The sequence below is a fragment of the Silurus aristotelis genome (assembly GCF_946808225.1).
Source record: "Silurus aristotelis genome assembly, chromosome: 20".
NCBI classification, from domain to species: Eukaryota; Metazoa; Chordata; class Actinopteri; order Siluriformes; family Siluridae; genus Silurus; species Silurus aristotelis.
Window position 1 is genome coordinate 2,655,772 of NC_139593.1, and position 20,248 is coordinate 2,676,019.

The 20,248-nt window shown below is 36.5% G+C and overlaps 1 protein-coding gene across 1 annotated transcript; it reads right to left on the bottom strand.

Moving 5' to 3' along the window:
* Positions 1–410: 410 nt before the first annotated feature.
* LOC310715887 (B-cell receptor CD22-like) lies at positions 411–19,952 on the bottom strand (the record flags this gene model as incomplete). The annotated part of the gene is made up of 10 exons (XM_083522587.1): positions 19,669–19,952; positions 13,706–13,788; positions 11,468–11,806; positions 4,622–4,870; positions 2,865–3,122; positions 1,620–1,877; positions 1,272–1,529; positions 924–1,181; positions 599–841; positions 411–505 (listed from the first exon to the last, which is right to left on the bottom strand). The coding sequence occupies exons 2-10, from the start codon at positions 13,761–13,763 to the stop codon at positions 411–413; spliced, it is 2,016 nt and encodes a 671-aa protein (XP_083378713.1). The 5' UTR covers positions 13,764–13,788; positions 19,669–19,952.
* Positions 19,953–20,248: the final 296 nt, after the last annotated feature.

Sequence of the window (20,248 nt, forward strand, 5' to 3'; positions counted from 1 at the left end):
GTTAAAGAGAAGTACACACTTGGGGATTTGCTGTTATAGGAAAATGAATCATCTTTAAGCAGCTTACAGTAACTCTGATTCATCTGTACTGTACAATACTGTATACATTCACATCAACAATTTCTTGTACCGACTTCTTTACCTGGTTTATACTTTGGTCTACTGTTGATCCAGTTTTTTTTTTTTTTCTGTTAAAAGACAATTTTAATAACAAAAATCAGCATTGAATACAATATATTTAATGCATTAAAATATTCTCAGTCAAAACTAAACTGTTATAATCTTGTGCATTTAAAAACAGTAGTGTTTACCAGTAAATTATTCAAACACACACACACACACACACACACACACACACACACACACACACACACACACAAAAGTTTTACAAAAATAAAAAAAGGCTTGACTTACATTTTAAACAAGATGATGACACCAATGAGGCAAACACACACAACCACCACAAGACCTGCATACACAGCTACATTCATTCCATTTAGAGCCTCTGTATAGAAAGATGACGAAACAGTGTTTTTAAATAAATAAATACATTTAAACAGTGTGTTTCTGGTGAATACATTTATATCATCTCTCTTACTGGTTATAGTGATGGACACTGCAGCTGATCTCTCAGAGCCGAGTTTATTCTGAACCACACAGTAGTACAGTCCACTCTGTAGAGCTCTGTAACTCTGTCCTGTTCCTACAGGTGATGATTCATTCTCCTTAAACCAGGTGTAGTTCTCCACAGGTGGGTTACTGTCACTGCTGCAGGTCAGAGTCAAGGAACTTCCCTCCACTTTCTCACCAGAGGAACTGATAGACACGTTCTTTGGAGGATCTAAAATGGGTTGGTAAATGAGAAAATAAATCAATAATTTTATCTTCTATTGGCTGTAAAAAGATCTTCAGCTTTAACTTACGCAGAACATTCAGAGTTACACTGGTGGAGTTCTGATGCCCGACTTCATTACTGCACATGCACTTGTAGTCTCCACTGTGCTTAGAACTGATCTTAGAGATGTTGTAGGTCTTTTCTTGTCCTACTGATGTAATTCCCTGAAACCAGGTGTAGTTCTTCACAGGTGGGTTTGCAACACTGCTGCAGTTTAGCATCACTGAACTGTTCTCCACAATCTCACCAGAGGCACTGATGGACACTAAGACTTTCTTTGGAGGATCTAAAATGGACAGAAAGGTATCACATAAAAGGAAATCTATGTTAATTTTATGTTCAATTAGCTATAAGAAGATCTTCAGCTTTAACTTACACAGAACATTCAGAGTTACACTGGTGGAGTTCTGATGCCCGAGTTTATTACTGCACATGCACTTGTAGTCTCCACTGTCTTCAGAACTGATCTTAGAGATGTTGTAGGTCTTTACTTTTCCCACTGATATAATTCCCTTAAACCAGGTGTAGGTCTCCACAGGTGGGTTTGCATCACTGCTGCAGGTCAGATTCACTGAACTGTCCTCCACCATCCCACCAGAGGGACTGATGGACACTGAGACTTTTTTTGGACAATCTAAAATGGACAGGAAGGTAATTTTTTAAAGAATACCTAAGAGAGTTTTATTTGTCATTGGTTATGAGGAGATCTTCAGCTTTAACTTACATAGAACATTCAGAGTTACACTGCTGGAGTTCTGATTTCCGATTTTATTACTGCACATGCACTTGTAGTCTCCACTGTCTTCAGAGCTGATATTAGAGATGGTGATGGTCTTTCCTTTTCCCACTGAGGTAATTCCCTTAAACCAGGTGTAGGTCTCCACAGGTGGGTTTGCATCACTGCTGCAGCTCAGAGTTACTGAACTTCCCTCCACAATCTCATCAGAGGGACTGATAGACACTGAGACATTCTTTGGAGGATCTAGACAATGTCATGTTAAGAAATTAGAAAGTTCATGGCCTTAAAATTCTTTCTTTACTTTTTTATTTTTAGATTTTCTTATCAAAACCTGAATCCATTGTTTAACCAGTATTTTTAGCAACTGTTTTAATCATTCATCTTCTTCTTCTTCTTCTTTCGGCTGCTCCCATTAGGAGTCTCCACAGCGGATCATCCATCTCCAGACCCCCCTGTCCTCTACATCTGCCTCTTTCACACCAACTTCCTGCATGTCTTCCTTCACCACATCCATAAACCTCCTCCTTGGTCTTCCTCTTTTCCTCCTTCCTGGTGTCTCCATCCTCAGCATTCTCCTACTGATATACCCCATGTCCCTCCTCTGCACATGTCCAAACCATCTCAATCTCACCTCCCTCACCTTGTCTCCAAAACGTCCTACATGCGCTGTCACTCTAATAAACTCGTTTCTAATCCTGTCCATCGTCGTCACTCCTAATAAACATCTCACATTTTTTAATCATTATTATATTAAAGCAATTCATACAGATTTAAGTTTTACTCATCATTTTCCCTGATTACAATAAGTATCCAATCAAACCGACATCAATATAAATCTACATGCAGAACACAGTGTGTTGACAGGAAGAAAATGTGTGTAGAAAAAGGGGTTTGGTTAAATATCGGTTTTTGAATGGAGGGCGGAGCCAGGAGATGTAAGTGGTAATTCTGTAATTACTGTGTGTAATTTTACTAACGAGTTCTGTTGTTTGGTAAACGGAAATGAGGACAAAAGAAAAGATGAGATACTTTGAGAGAGAAAGAGAGAACTAAAGCAACTCCTTAGATGAATACAAAGGCAGAGGATATTAAGGTATGTTAGAAAACCACGTGGTGAAAGATGTGCAGCCTAATGGTAAAGCGTAAGCCAAAGTAACACAACTAACATTATGACCCAGTCTCAGGATTATGTCAAAGTCTGTACACTACACAATGTAAGCTTTAACTTACACAGAACATTCAGAGTTACACTGGTGGAGTTCTGATCCCTGAATTTATTACTGCACATGCACTTGTAGTCTCCACTGTCTTCAGAACTGATATTAGAGATGTTGTAGGTCTTTTCTTTTCCCACTGAGGTAATTCCCTTAAACCAGGTGTAGGTCTCCACAGGTGGGTTTGCATCACTGCTGCAGGTCAGAGTCACTGAACTTCCCTCCACAGTCTCATCAGAGGGACTGATAGACACTGAGACATTCTTTGGAGGATCTGGACAATGTCATGTTAAGAAATTAGAAAGTTCATGGCCTTAAAATTCTTTCTTTATTTTTTTATTTTTTTTTTATTTTGAGATTTTCTTATCAAAACCTGAATCCATTTGTTTAACCAGTATTTTTAGCAACTGTTAGAATCAATAATCTTCATCTTCTTCTTCTTCTTCTTCTTCTTCTTTCGGCTGCTCCCATTAGGGGTCTCCACAGCGGATCATCCGTCTCCATACCCCCCTGTCCTCTACATCTGCCTCTTTCACACCAACTTCCTGCATGTCTTCCTTTACCACATCCATAAACCTCCTCCTTGGTTTTCCTCTTCTCCTCCTTACTGGTGTCTCCATCCTCAGCATTCTCCTACTGATATACCCCATGTCCCTCCTCTGCACATGTCCAAACCATCTCAATCACACCTTCCTCACCTTGTCTCCAAAACGTCCTACATGCGCCGTCCCTCTAATAAACTCATTTCTAATCCTGTCCATCGTCGTCACTCCTAATGGACATCTCACATTTTTTAATCATTATTATATTAAAGCAATTCATACAGATTTAAGTTTTACTAGTTCCATTGTGGGCAAACACTACCATATGTTTATTTTTTTTTTTCTGAGACATGGAAAGACAGCTGACTGCAGCTTTTTAAACTGTTGCTGTAGATTCAGGCGGCTTACAGACAAGCATGAGTGGCTCATGTCATTGTAACTGATATGTGAGACAGAGAATATCTGAGAATGCCTCCATTCCTGAGAGCACTCTTTAACAAATCTGCATCATAAAGTGGATTGGCACTTTACCTTCTTGTGAACTTGTGAAATAAACATGATCATTTTTCCAAGATTACAATAAGTATCCAATCAAACCGACATCAATATAAATCTACATGCAGAACACAGTGTGTTGACAGGAAGAAAATGTGTGGAGGGCGGAGTTTGAATGGAGGGCGGAGCCAGGAGATGTAAGTGGTAATTGTGTAATCAGCCCTTGCACATCACATGCTTGTCACACGTCACTAATTATACACACCTGTTTCTCTTTGCCAGATTTAACAGGAAAATAAACCAGGATAAACATTTCAGGATTTATTGATCAACTGTACCCATTACATTTTGAAGGCAACAGCATTTCAACTGTTCCTTAATTGTACTTTAGGATTAGGAGCCATAGGTGAAAGTCCAGCATAATTCTCAATCTATCATCTTGGACCTCAGGCTACTGTGCCCCAACCCAATACCCCCATACCCTCAGGAGGGTTACACTTAGTATCCACTGTGGTTGCTTATGCTGTTGGTTTTCATAGTTTTGGGTTTTAATTTGCACTTAATAAAATAATCTGAACTTTCAGACACTTTCCCAGTGTGCAGTTTGTCACTGAATTACAGCAGTACCTCCATTCCTTCTTCTATGCTTCATTTTTTTTTTACACTATTGCTTTATATAGTTTTTTATATTACGTTATACAATAGACTGCATAAGAAAAAAAAAAAAAAAACTCACATCTGACACTGAGGTTATGAGCAGGAGATGGGAGATGTTCAGATCCTCTTACAGCACAGTTATAACTGCCTGCATCCTCACTGCTGACCCTCTGCAGGTGGAGTTCGTTGCTCTTGAAGGTGTTTGTGGTTAAATTATGTGTGTTTTTGGACCAGATGAATGTTGGATCAGTCAGACTGAAGGAGGTTTTGCAGGTCAGAGTGACTGATTCTCCCTCTGTCACTTCTGCAGGAGCGATCACCCGGAGATCTAAGACAATTAGAGAAGGATTACAATTTTAAAGTTGTAATGAATCCAATAAAGCATTTACTTTAAAACTCTAATCCTTCAAATGTTTTTTTTTCTAGCTAATAATTTTCTTATTAATTTTAATATAGTTTTACAACTCTGGAAGTTATTATTATTATTATTATTATTTTTTTTTTTTTTTTTTTTTTTTTTTTACCAAACTCTGACTGATCGTATTCATCAGAGAAAACACTTTGTTCTTTATTTTATTTTCTAGACAATGGTTAATCAAGTACATGTTTGAGATTTGTATTATCTTCTGCTGCTTGTGTAACCTCAGGCAGCGTAACACAATCAGAAGAAAGCACTATTTTCCCACTTCTGCACACATGAGCTCACAGACACTGATGATTGTTTAGTATTTTTGTAATAGATATGGAAAACAGTGTGTGCCCACTTTCTAGTTTTGCGTTATACATAGAGTTATTAGCTGCTGCTCTACAGTAAAACAACAGTAAAATCAATGTGTGTAAGCAGTGTGTGAACTGTAGACAGAAACTGTACAGGAACCAGTCTCAGATATCTAAACCCCAAGCTCTAATTCAGGCAGACCACCACCTTCTGCCCCCAACTCCTCATCCACTACAGGATATTTGGAATTAGGAATATATGAGGAATGCTAAAAAAAAATGTGGGTCTAATGAAAGGTCTGGTACATCAAATAATCAAAAACAATAACAATAGTGGGCTTAGAGGCAAATACATGAAACCCTCATCATGTCATCTGGTTTTCTCTGTGTTTTTATTACCCAATCAAACGTAATAATTTGTTCTGTCATTTAAATCCATCACCTTCTCCCAAATGTTCCTTTTTTCTACTCACTTTGTTATTAAACTAATATTTTTTTCTTCATTAAATGTTGTTATACAATAAACCTAAAAGAATAAATGAATAAAACTCACATCTGACACTGAGGTATTGAGCAGGAGATGGGAGATGTTCAGATCCTCTTACAGCACAGTTATAACTGCCTGCATCCTCACTGCTGACCCTCTGCAGGTGGAGTTCGTTGCTCTTGAAGGTGTTTGTGGTTAAATCTTGCCCGTTTTTGTACCAGATGAATGTTTGATCAGTCAGACTGAAGGAGGTTTTGCAGGTCAGAATGACTGGTTCTCCCTCTGTCACTTCTGCAGGAGCGATCACCCGGAGATCTAAGACAATTAGAGAAGGATTACAATTTTAAAGTTGTAATGAATCCAATAAAGCATTTACTTTTAAAACTCTAATCCTTCAAATGTTTTTTTTTTTTTTTTTTTTTTCTAGCTAATAATTTTCTTTTTAATTTTAATATACTTTTACAACTCTGGAGTGTTTTTATTTTTTTTTTACCAACCCCTAACTGATCGTATCCATCAGAGAAAACACTTTGTTCTTTATTTTATTTTCTGGACAATGGTTAATCAAGTACATGTTTGAGATTTGTATTAACCTAGTACAATTCCTTTAACAATAAAAAAAATGCCAACCAATGACATTTCCAGAAAACGAATAAAAACACAATACTAATGTAATGTCCATGAATTATAGTTCCTGTAAGAGGAGCTTTCCATCAGGATTCATTGCAGATCCTGTAATAAATGATTCATCATCACTGCTGCAGGTCAGAGTCACTGAACTGCCCTCCACAATCTCTGCAGAGGGACTGGCAGACACCGAGACCTTCTTTATAGGAGCTAAAGAGAAGACAAATGTATTTATTTGTCACATTTATATTACAACATAGTAAAATTGTTTCTTCACCCAGGGGGTTAAGGGTCTTGCTCATACAGGGGCTTGAGCCCTCAACCTTCTGATCAGTAACCCCGAGCCTTAACTGTTCAACTACCACTTCCCCATTATTATTATTATTATTATTATTATTATTATTATTATTATTATTATTATTATTATTATTTTGTTGTTGTTGTTGTTTGTGACATCATGCAAGCTACAACAAACTGCATGTATATATTTATGTTTTGTTCTTCAATTTGCTTTTATTTTTCCGAGCAAATCTCCCAGATCAGATAAATATTATTATAAACTACACATCTCAACTTCTACATCAACAAAGTAGAAGCAAAATCATTTCCTGTTCATAAATATTTTGGGACAACAATTGATTAGAATTAAGAAAAAAATAATTATTCAAAAAACAACAATGTTACCAGTGAATACGACTTTCATCAGAACAGATATTAAATTCAGAAGCAATTATATTAGTTTCCTAAATTTGATCTATTCCCACTTCAACTCATTCCAATTCCGAAGGTTTCATTGAAGAAACAAGTCGCACAAAGAACCTGTTTCATCTCTCAACAACAAAATTCACACACAGCCATTCTGATATTCATGTACATTTTGTGGACACTAACATGTTCATTTCTGAGGCATGGGGAGACTGACTGCCTTTTTTCCAAACTTCTGCTGCTTGTGTAACCTCAGGCAGCGTAACACAATCAGAAGAAAGCACTATTTTCCCACTTCTGCACACATGAGCTCACAGACACTGATGATTGTTTAGTATTTTTGTAATAGATATGGAAAACAGTGTGTGCCCACTTTCTAGTTTTGCGTTATACATAGAGTTATTAGCTGCTGCTCTACAGTAAAACAACAGTAAAATCAATGTGTGTAAGCAGTGTGTGAACTGTAGACAGAAACTGTACAGGAACCAGTCTCAGATATCTAAACCCCAAGCTCTAATTCAGGCAGACCACCACCTTCTGCCCCCAACTCCTCATCCACTACAGGATATTTGGAATTAGGAATATATGAGGAATGCTAAAAAAAAATGTGGGTCTAATGAAAGGTCTGGTACATCAAATAATCAAAAACAATAACAATAGTGGGCTTAGAGGCAAATACATGAAACCCTCATCATGTCATCTGGTTTTCTCTGTGTTTTTATTACCCAATCAAACGTAATAATTTGTTCTGTCATTTAAATCCATCACCTTCTCCCAAATGTTCCTTTTTTCTACTCACTTTGTTATTAAACTAATATTTTTTTTTCATTAAATGTTGTTATACAATAAACCTAAAAGAATAAATGAATAAAACTCACATCTGACACTGAGGTATTGAGCAGGAGATGGGAGATGTTCAGATCCTCTTACAGCACAGTTATAACTGCCTGCATCCTCACTGCTGACCCTCTGCAGGTGGAGTTCGTTGCTCTTGAAGGTGTTTGTGGTTAAATCTTGCCCGTTTTTGGACCAGATGAATGTTTGATCAGTCAGACTGAAGGAGGTTTTGCAGGTCAGAATGACTGATTCTCCCTCTGTCACTTCTGCAGGAGCGATCACCCGGAGATCTAAGACAATTAGAGAAGGATTACAATTTTAAAGTTGTAATGAATCCAATAAAGCATTTACTTTAAAACTCTAATCCTTCAAATGTTTTTTTTTTTTTTTTTTTTTTTTCTAGCTAATAATTTTCTTTTTAATTTTAATATACTTTTACAACTCTGGAGTGTTTTTATTTTTTTTTTACCAACCCCTAACTGATCGTATCCATCAGAGAAAACACTTTGTTCTTTATTTTATTTTCTGGACAATGGTTAATCAAGTACATGTTTGAGATTTGTATTAACCTAGTACAATTCCTTTAACAATAAAAAAAATGCCAACCAATGACATTTCCAGAAAACGAATAAAAACACAATACTAATGTAATGTCCATGAATTATAGTTCCTGTAAGAGGAGCTTTCCATCAGGATTCATTGCAGATCCTGTAATAAATGATTCATCATCACTGCTGCAGGTCAGAGTCACTGAACTGCCCTCCACAATCTCTGCAGAGGGACTGGCAGACACCGAGACCTTCTTTATAGGAGCTAAAGAGAAGACAAATGTATTTATTTGTCACATTTATATTACAACATAGTGAAATTGTTTCTTCACCCAGAGGGTTAAGGGTCTTGCTCACACAGGGGCTTGAGCCCTCAACCTTCTGATCAGTAACCCCGAGCCTTAACTGTTCAACTACCACTTCCCCATTATTATTATTATTATTATTATTATTATTATTATTATTATTATTATTATTATTATTATTATTTTGTTGTTGTTGTTGTTTGTGACATCATGCAAGCTACAACAAACTGCATGTATATATTTATGTTTTGTTCTTCAATTTGCTTTTATTTTTCCGAGCAAATCTCCCAGATCAGATAAATATTATTATAAACTACACATCTCAACTTCTACATCAACAAAGTAGAAGCAAAATCATTTCCTGTTCATAAATATTTTGGGACAACAATTGATTAGAATTAAGAAAAAAATAATTATTCAAAAAACAACAATGTTACCAGTGAATACGACTTTCATCAGAACAGATATTAAATTCAGAAGCAATTATATTAGTTTCCTAAATTTGATCTATTCCCACTTCAACTCATTCCAATTCCGAAGGTTTCATTGAAGAAACAAGTCGCACAAAGAACCTGTTTCATCTCTCAACAACAAAATTCACACACAGCCATTCTGATATTCATGTACATTTTGTGGACACTAACATGTTCATTTCTGAGGCATGGGGAGACTGACTGCCTTTTTTCCAAACTTCTGCTGCTTGTGTAACCTCAGGCAGCGTAACACAATCAGAAGAAAGCACTATTTTCCCACTTCTGCACACATGAGCTCACAGACACTGATGATTGTTTAGTATTTTTGTAATAGATATGGAAAACAGTGTGTGCCCACTTTCTAGTTTTGCGTTATACATAGAGTTATTAGCTGCTGCTCTACAGTAAAACAACAGTAAAATCAATGTGTGTAAGCAGTGTGTGAACTGTAGACAGAAACTGTACAGGAACCAGTCTCAGATATCTAAACCCCAAGCTCTAATTTAGGCAGACCACCACCTTCTGCCCCCAACTCCTCATCCACTACAGGATATTTGGAATTAGGAATATATGAGGAATGCTAAAAAAAAATGTGGGTCTAATGAACGGTCTGGTACATCAAATAATCAAAAACAATAACAATAGTGGGCTTAGAGGCAAATACATGAAACCCTCATCATGTCATCTGGTTTTCTCTGTGTTTTTATTACCCAATCAAACGTAATAATTTGTTCTGTCATTTAAATCCATCACCTTCTCCCAAATGTTCCTTTTTTCTACTTACTTTTTTACTCACATGACTTTTCAATAGTTTTTCCTTCATTAAATGTTAAGTTATGAATAGACCTAAAAGAAGAAGGTAAATAAAACTCACATCTGACACTGAGGTATTGAGCAGGAGATGGGAGATGTTCAGATCCTCTTACAGCACAGTTATAACTGCCTGCATCCTCACTGCTGACCCTCTGCAGGTGGAGTTCGTTGCTCTTGAAGGTGTTTGTGGTTAAATCATGTGTGTTTTTGTACCAGATGAATGTTGGATCAGTCAGACTGCAGGTGGTTTTACAGGTCAGAATGACTGATTCTCCCTCTGTCACTTCTGCAGGAGCGATCAGCTGAAGATCTTATACAATAAGAGAACTATTAAATTTGAAAAGTTCTTCTGAACACAGTAAAGCATCTTCTTTTATAACTCTGCTCTCTCAAAGTGTTTTAGTATCCAATGAAGTTATTATCAGTTTTAAAAACTTTATATCATTAAGCAGTGAATGTTTCAGAAACACTTATTAATCAGGTACAAACCTCTGAAACCTCTTTCAGAAAAAAATGATTCATTTCAACATTTCAAACCAAACGCTATTTACTGTCATTTAGGAAATGATACCACAAACATCCTCTATAAATGAGACTGTTAAACGTGTAAGATTTAAAGGTGAAGGACGACATGCAGACACACCTAGAAATACCACCAGCCTTGATTTGCGTAAAAAAAACAACAACAAGAAAAACAGATGAGAATCAGCAGCAAGGATTTCTTCAGACTATGGGCACAAACGATTAACTCCAGGAGCATAGACACACAGGGAGGAGCCATTAACCAAAGAACAATTTATTAAGAAACTATAAGGCATGCATGAAATTTACAGAAGAACATGCACTGAAATGCAGCAGCAAATAAGAACCATCTTATTTACATATTTTCACTGATTGCATCAGAAACTCAAAGTTATGCGAAGACCTTCTGGATGAAACCCATTAGTCAAAATATTATTCATAATATATACAAGAATATTTATTAGATAAAGATAATGATTTCAATTTCCTACAGTCTTTTGAAAGAGATCTTTCCGGAATTCAGATATAAACTCAGCTGATTGTCCTATTTTGCTAAACGAAACGTTTTGTTGATTGAATCTAGAACTAAAATAGAAACTGTCTGATATGAAGCGCAAACACTGTTAACAAATAACACTGTAACTGTGCTTTTAAATGAAGCCACACTCAATCAGTTTCTGTAAAGATGCTCTGCAAAGGTCTTCATCCTTAAAAGCTTTTTGCACATTTTTTACATTCCAATCTTAGAAAGTTTGTGGAATTTTTGGTTTGACATGTTTTCTAAATGCAGTGAAAATTATTATTTATATGCACACAATTTATATACAACTGAGAGAGTGACCCAGATATTTTGAAGCCACTGTATATAGAAACTAAGATGATTTTATTTACCTGTAACTCTGAGTGTAATTTCAGGATGACCCTGATATCCTCCTCCAGATGTTATGAATCTGAAGGTGAACTTGTGTTCATCTGATTTCTTCACATCACTCAGTCTGAGGGAGAAGTGATTCTGTTTATCTCCTAAATACTCCACTCTGCCTGAGTAACCTGATTCATTACGCAGATCAGTCAGTTCTACACCCGGAGCTGGGTTTATTAACCAAAACCTGTTATTCACTGTAACATCTGTTGGATGTGTGTAAGTGGCCTCCATAACCACTGTAGATCCTTTTACAGCACAGAGATGATGTTTGCTGTATTCCACACTCCATTCAGACTCAAGAGCTCCTGAAACATGACACATGAAAGAGGTGATTAGAGATCATTATCCTGAGCCCCATAAAACACTGAGTTATTTTACAGCTTCTCTTCTCTCCTCTGGAACTCCGGGGCAGAAAAATACAAACTATTCTTTACTACTGGAAGGAAACTGTGCAGGATTGAGACACAGGGGTGTGTTCTGGATTCAGAGCTTTTTTTGTTATTATTTACATTATCATCCGTTATTCCCGTGTCACTGACAGACCACAGTATTATATCCTGGTGTTCAGGTTTTGGTAAACATATAAAATATTTCTGCAGTTATTTCATTAACTGAGATTATTTATAAAAAAGTTTATAACTATTTACTTACTCATGATTGTGTCTTATGCACATTTATCTTGTGGAATTCTGACTCAGAGAGGATCAGTGTTAAATCCATGGAATGCCATTTAGGACCAATATGAAGTACAAAAATGATGATACAGTAATTAGATATGAATATTATCCCGTTTTAAATGCATGTTGTTGTTTTTATTCTTCTCAGACCACTGATGGACACATACTTTACCCAAGTCCTATTTTATCTTCTGCCTAATAACGAGTGTGCAATATAAAAAATGTTGCAGTAAGAAATATCATAATTACATCTAAGAGCCTTTTTGCAGGAAAATTAGTGATACTGAAGACTATTATTAGATTTACTTTGATCTTTATTCATTTCTCATTATTATACCACCATGTAAAAGTGGGGACATGGTCGAGTGCTGGTTTTGGATTGAGGGATGGAGACGGAGGAATTAAGTGCTCAGGATCGCACACCTACACTATATTGCCAAAAGTATTGGGACACCTGATCTTTCCTGCTATATGTGGTTCTTTTCCAAACTGTTACCACAAATCTGGAGGCACTTAATAGTACAGGGTGATTTAACTTGGAAACCCAAAACTGTTCCAGCATGGCGATGCCCCTGTGCACAAAGTGAGCTCCTTGAAGATCTGGATTTCATGCTTTGGAGAGGAAGATCTTGTTGCTATAAAGCTCTGATCTCAGTTCTACTGAACACCTTTGGGATGAATGTGAACGCTGACTGCACCCCAGGTCTCCTCACCTACATCACTACCTGCCTTTCATAACACACTTGTGGCTGATGAACACAAATGTCCATAACCACACTCCAAAATCTAGTGGAACATCTTCCCAGAAGAGTGGAGGGAATTAGAAGAGGTGAATTGGGATTAATGTGGAATGCGATGCTGGAAAAATCACATACCGCACTTATGAGCAGGTGACCCAATACTTTTTGAAATATAGTGTATAGAAAAAGAGATTCAAGAGCCTTGAGAGAGAAAGAGAAATAAAGAGAGAAGAAAACACAGACGTCTATGTGTGCATTTGCAAGCGTTCCGTAATATAAAGGTTATTTCATAGACTATAGATATTTTGGTTACGTGAACCATTTTCCCATTTTCGCTTCCCACTAACTCTCTGCTCGTTATTAAGATTTTTTTATTCGAAAGTTTTTCTGGCTTTAATGTTATATCCTGTTATATTTGAAAAGTTGATATAATTGAAATCCCTGATTATTGTAAGGTATAAAAGGGAGCAGGTGAAGAAAAAGCCCAGAAAATCCATGTAAATCAACAGTCTAAACAAAATGTGAGAAATTTATTAAAAATAATGACATAACATTTTATTTTAAGTCTCCAAATCTGAAAACAGCAGTGTGAGAATTTCCCCTAAAATGTTTAAAATCGATATAATTGGCATTTTTTCTTAACTTCTTCTTCTTTCGGCTTCTCCCATTAGGGGTCGCCACAGCGGATCATCTAAACATCAAGTCTAAACAGTAATTAATTAATTTATTTATTTACTGTACCCAGTGTGGGGTATAATGAGTGTGATAATGTGAACGTGTGACTCACCGGTAATCACAAGAAGAAAGATCAGACAAAGTAGAGAAGCCATTTTAAAGGACATCATTCTTCTATAAGGAATCTATAGGTAACTAAAAACAAATAAATAAATTAATAAAATTACACCAAGAACAAAACCCTTATACGAGCAACTGCAGGTGAACTGACATTCCTTTAAACAAAACTTCTTTGTGGTTTATATTTTTTGTTATTTTGTGTTTGATTAACTTTGATTAACAATTACAACATAAATTGTAACTGTAAACACAAATGTTGGCAAATTGCTATAAGAAATAAAAACACAGAGATATGTGAATATATTAATTACAGAAATCAATAAAAATAATCAAATTTAACGAATCTGAGAGGCAAAAAGCATCTGCTTAGCTATCATATAGTAATAAGCATATGGATAGAATTATTTTGAAAAATTACATATCAAGATACAAGCAATGGGTCTAACATTGGTTGAAACCATGCAGAAGTATATTTCTATGTACATATAGTAACTAGTACAATATATCTGAAATATGTTCCCATTGATACACCTCTTTTTAACTACACCTAGACACAGGTAACTATATAAAGGGGTATAAATGTAGGAACACAAAAGCCATCACAATCATTAAGAAGTTCCAGTCAACTGTAAATGTTTGTTATGAATCAGCCTGGAAGAGGAAATGTGTGTGTGTGTGTGTGTGTGTGTGTGTGTGTGTGTGTGTGTGTGTGTGTGTGTGTGTGTGTGTGTGTGTGTGTGTGTGTGTGAAATGGACTGTGACCAGGAAGGTTCAACAGGGCAAAAAATATCTCCCACGATCCCAACTATAGAATTGCAGAAGTTAATTGTGTTTGGCGGTTAAAAAAAAAAGTGTCCATAACTGCAATCCAATACCTCACAAATTGTAAATTGTTTCAAGAAAAAAAAAAAAGCCTCTACTCAAACATCTTCAGTTTGACAGAAACTACTGGGGCTTCAAATAGAAATGGGTTCTATGATCAAACGAAACCAAAATATGGCTTCATAGAGGTAGGCTTGGCTTACACAGAGATTTTAGAATAGAATAGACTTTATTTGTCCCATGTTCATTAGAACACAGTGAAATTCTTTCTTCGCATATCCCAGTTTCCTCGGGAATTGGGGTCAGAGCCATGATACAGCGCCCCTGGAGCACGGAGGTTTAAGGGCCTTGCTCCAGGGCCCAAGAGTTCCAGCTTTGCAATACCAGGGCTTGAACCTCCTACCTTCCGAACAGTAGCACAGCACCTTAACCACTGAGCTACCAATCGTCCGGATATAACAATATGGGAAGTTAGCTCATGCCCAAAGTTTAAAATAGTGGTAGTTTTACGGATGTTTTTTTCTGCCAGAGGACCTGGACATTTTTTCTCGAATTTCAACAGATATTAACTGAACACCCGACTGCTTCTGCCAGAAAGCTTAATACGAGCTGTCTTTGGATCTTCCAGTGAGACAGTGATTTAAGATGTACATCAAAATCAACACAAAATTTTTACTGAATACAAAATCAATGCCCTGCCATGATCATCCCATCTTCCTGCCTGGAACCCCATACAAAACATGCGGAAAGAACTGAGGAGGAAATTCACCAGCATGGATCTTATAATTTACATTTACCCCATTTGGAAAACGCCCTCATCCAGTGCGAATTACAACTGAGCAGTAATATGTTTAAGGGCTGTTTAAGGGCCCAGCAGTGGCAGCTTGGTGATACTGGGATTTGAACTTGTGACCTTCTGATTGAAAAGTCCAATGCCATTACTACTGACCTTCTGACTACCGACCTACTGACTTCCCCAAATCTGAAGGATCTGGAGAGATTCTGTATGAAGGAATGGTTTCAAAGCCGTTGTCATATATTCTTCAACCTCATCTGGCATCTGGTATGATCTAATTATCATTGATCTAATTCTCATTGATCTAATTGGGTATTGATCTAATTATCTTTAGATCAATTTAGATGCACAGTAATGGAAAGAATCTGAGCAGCTAATAAATACACAGGACAGGTTTTAAACTATGTTTTACAGTAAATATGTAGAGCAGCAAAACTGGCAGCAAAGTGTTTCATAAATAATAATAATAATAATACAAAAAATAATGTCTGATGAAGATTCATAAATGTAATAGTTCCCATATGACTAGAAAAGTAAAATGTCCAAGTCATGGGGCACTTCCTGTTTTTTAGCCTTGGTTAGCTATGCTCATGCTAACCATGACATGAAGCATTGTAAGTCTGTTGTAAGACTGTTTGTTTGTCATGTATTTGTTTGTTCCATGGACTGCTCTACTTGGTGTTTGACTCTTTGCCTGTTTAATAATTCTGTGTTTGGCTTTTATCTCTTTGTGTGTTTTACTAATTAAACCGCTTATGTATGGATTATAATAAAGTGCGGTGTACACTGGGCACTGGAGGGGATATTACAACCCCAGTTCTGAAGTTGGGATGATCATCAAATCTCATAAATCCATATTGAATTCAAAATACAACAGTTTTTTCACAGATTGGTGAACCTCAGCCATTCTTTACTTCTGAGAGCCTCCACCTTTCTAAGATACTCTTTATACCCATGTTCTTGATCAGTTGTCAGTTAACCTTAATAGTATTCCAGCTGTTCCTTTTTAGTAACACTATTAATCCAAGCTTTTTTGAGACGTATTGCAGCCATCGTATTTACTTTCTTTTTTCCTAGTATGTAATTTCCTGGACTCTTATTGTTCTGACTTGGTAAGTTATACAACATGACTGTTGGGTCATGTCTGTGTTTGGGAAACACTTTAGATACTTTATTAAATGTAAACTTTAAGCAAAGCGATAAGTATTATTTGTAATTCTGCTCATGATGTGTTAGGGATAGAGGTTACGGGGTTGGGGTTAGTGGTGTCTTTAGGGTTGACCATAGACTGTAGTGGAATTCTCATGGGAGGTCTAGATCTTGAACAGTCTAGCTGAATAAATAGGCAACAGGTTGTTACCTGGATGTGAGCCAAACCTGCTGAAGTTTGTACAAAATGTGGAAGAGGAAAAATAATGTATTTGTAACATTCTTGTATTGTAGGTGGGCCTGTCTGGAAATGGGTTGCTTCGGGTCATTGGTCCTGAGAAAGCCCTGCAAATTTTGAGTCAGCATGCAAAGTTATTTCGGAGATACAGACTCACTTCCTCTTTGGTGGCTTTTGACCCATTACAGGCAATTCAAAACTCAGCTTGAATTCGAGAATCCATGGATCCCTTACATTTTGATTGATTTTGATGGTAGAGCATTTTACAGAATGTTCCTTAGATCTTCTCCAATCAGTGACAAAATCTCACAAATGTTTACAAGAAGACACTGTAGGGTGCCATAGACACCAAAGCCAGAAGAAGAGGCAGAAAAAAAGGTAGATCGTTATTATTTCTAAGTAGATCTGTAACAATAACGATGGTAATGTAAATATTCATCTTTGTTCACACTGAGACTCTATAACAGACTATATAACAATATATATATATATATATATATATATATATATATATATATATATATATATATATATATATATATATATATTTTTTTTTTTTTTTTTTTTAATTATTATTATTTATTTATTTTTTTTTATTTATTTTTTTTTACCAAAAATCAATTGAAAAATGCTAAAAGATTAAAGCTCAACTTTAGCTCAGGTCTAATGGTCATGTCACTCTGTATAATCACATGGTAAGACTGTCACTGATTGGCTGTGCTAAACTATGGTGCTGAACTTGTTATTGTTAGTTAGTTAGTTATGGTTTCACATAATGTATACTGGGTGGTTTTCTTTTGCTGACTGCTGCCGAATTTTGCAGGTAATTCAACATTAAAGGTAATTCAAAACAATCTACTTGAAAACAACGTGGATGCCAAAAGCAAAGCATTAATGTCTGTCATGGTTTATCCCTGCCTAAAGTACACACATGTAGCCATAAACTAATCAAGTTTTTGAATCCATTGATGTGAAATAAAAAAGCCATGAGTTAATGTTACGGTAAGTTCACTGAGTTCACTGAATGTAGTCTAAATAAAACTTTCTTTTGGCTTCTCCCATTAGGGGTCACCACAGCGGATCATCCGTATTCATAAACTGCATGTTCGATTTGGCATGTTTTTACGCTGGATGCCTTTCCGACCGCAAGCCTCCACATTTATTCAGGCTTGGGACCGGCACTAAGAGTGCACTGGCTTGTGCAACCCTAATGGCTGGGGCTGGTTCCCTGACTGGGAATCAAACCTGGGCCGCAGCGGGAGTGCAGCATCCTAACCACTAGACCACCAGGGAACCCTTGAATGTAGTCTAAACAAAAAAAATATATATATATAAATACATACACACACCAGTTGTGGGACGTCAGAGCCAGCAAGGCCTTCTCTGCTGGCCTAAACACTATCAAAAGCACTGACCTACATTTTCACCTTATTTTTTTATATTTGTTTCATGAAAATTTATTAATTTATTCCCATCAGTTTATTCTTTTCATTTCGTAGTGTTCCTCTCGGCCGCACTGCTTCCAGTACGTGTATGTGGATGTTATATTTTTTGTCCAATCAGATTTCAGCCTCTATGTGCTGTCATGTCAATCTAATCTGCCCAGGGCCTTCAAAATCAGTACTGCTGGACTTTTTACCATAGTCTCCATAAGAATTAGTTTTTTTTTTTAAACAATCTGATTTCAAATTCTTCTCAGCGAATTAGCGTCAGAATAGCGTCAGCATTTTTCCGTTCTCTGATTGGTTGGTCAGAGGGAAACCGTTACAGCCAAGTTCAACTGGCAAAACACGTCTGTAGCTCTGCATACATTAACACATCTGAGTTAGCCTTTTTCATGCCTACGGAGGGAGAAAAATTTATTTGGTCTCAAACATATTTAAAAATCCATTTTAAAGATAAGCTAGACATCATGAGGAGGTCATCCAACTCTGAATCTAGCTAGCTTGTCTCAGCCTGGGAAAGGGTTTGGTTCACCACTTCCAGACCAGTGAATACGAGCAGTACCACTGGATTACAGCCTCTGAGGAGCGCTGCACATTATGAGTCTGCATCTCTGGTGAGTACGTTGTATTTTATGAAATTTTGTATGTTTTTGACATGTTATTAGACAAATATTGATTCTGAACATGTTGTTATATTGCGTTTTGTATTGTATTGATGGTTTCTATAATTGTGACGTGATAGTGGTGGTATTAAGCATATATATAAAGCAGTTTTATTACTTGTGCATGAAGTTATGCAAATATTAGCGCATGGACTAGTAGCACAAATGGCTGTTATTGTTTATAATTGCTCAAGAAATATCAGCATTTTATCCCAGCAAACCTGATTCAACTCATCAGGCAATAACCAAAGCAGCCATGAGGAAAATACAAAACGTAGTATGAAGTAACGGTATCAGTATGAGACAATAAGGCCAATCGCGATATCTCCATGATACCTGGAGAAACCTGAAGGTCCTATACATAGTATATGTCTTAGTATAAAAACAGCCAGCGATACGGCAGAATAAACTATTAAGAATATAAACATAAAGCCTTTCAGTATTTAGTTCATTATTTAAGACTGAAGTTCTGAATGTCTACTCACGCCTCATGTGCACCACCACAATAAAGAACAGAGTGATAGAAAGGGTTTTCCTCTCACATGCTGTCTTTTGGATGTTGGTTGGTCCTACATTTGACTTTATTTTACTAACAACACCACAATAGCTGAAATATACCTTATCACAATATTGATAGCTCGATACACAGTACACAGAAACACATATATCCATTATTCCCAGCACACAGAGGCGATCAGTAAAAGTGCTAAAGTTAGCAATTAATGCAAATGCACTGGAAAAAAACAATACCATTTGAACATATCTATGTTCTGGAAATGTAACAATTAGACTAAAGAGTACATTTGGAAAAACCATTAGTAAGAACATTTTTTTTTTTCTTACCGTGTCTTCTTGACTTTCATGGTCAGCAGAAAGACTGAGAATAAAATAAAGTGCAAGAGAAAGAGTGTGTGGGTGAGAGGTGTTGCCGTTTCACATAAATGCAACATAGTGTTTCCTCTTTTAATTGGCGCTGAAGTTGTCACTCTTTCTGAATTTGAGAAAATCCTCCCATGAAGACGACTTCTCACACTCGGAATAGTAAACGGTTCGCAGTGTGTAGCACATCAGCAGCACCATCAGCACTGAAGCAGAACATTTCAGAGCTGCTTTCTGGCTTGTCTGTGATGAAGTCATTTGCATTTTCCTTTAGAAAAGCAGCTGCCCTGCAAATTCATGCTCGAGTGATCTCATAAGCATAAGCATAAAAAAAAAAAGATAAAGAAAAGAAAAGTCACTGCAACAGACTTTTCATCATTTCCTTCTTTTGCAATGCAAAGATATATTTGTGGTAATGTTGCCTTGGTGATGAAGTCGGCTGTGAAATTATATTGGCTTTAATAGTCAAAGTACAAAGCTGATGAACAGACTGAATGTATGTACCCTCTCTAAGACCCTTTAGCACTAAACAACTAGCACATAA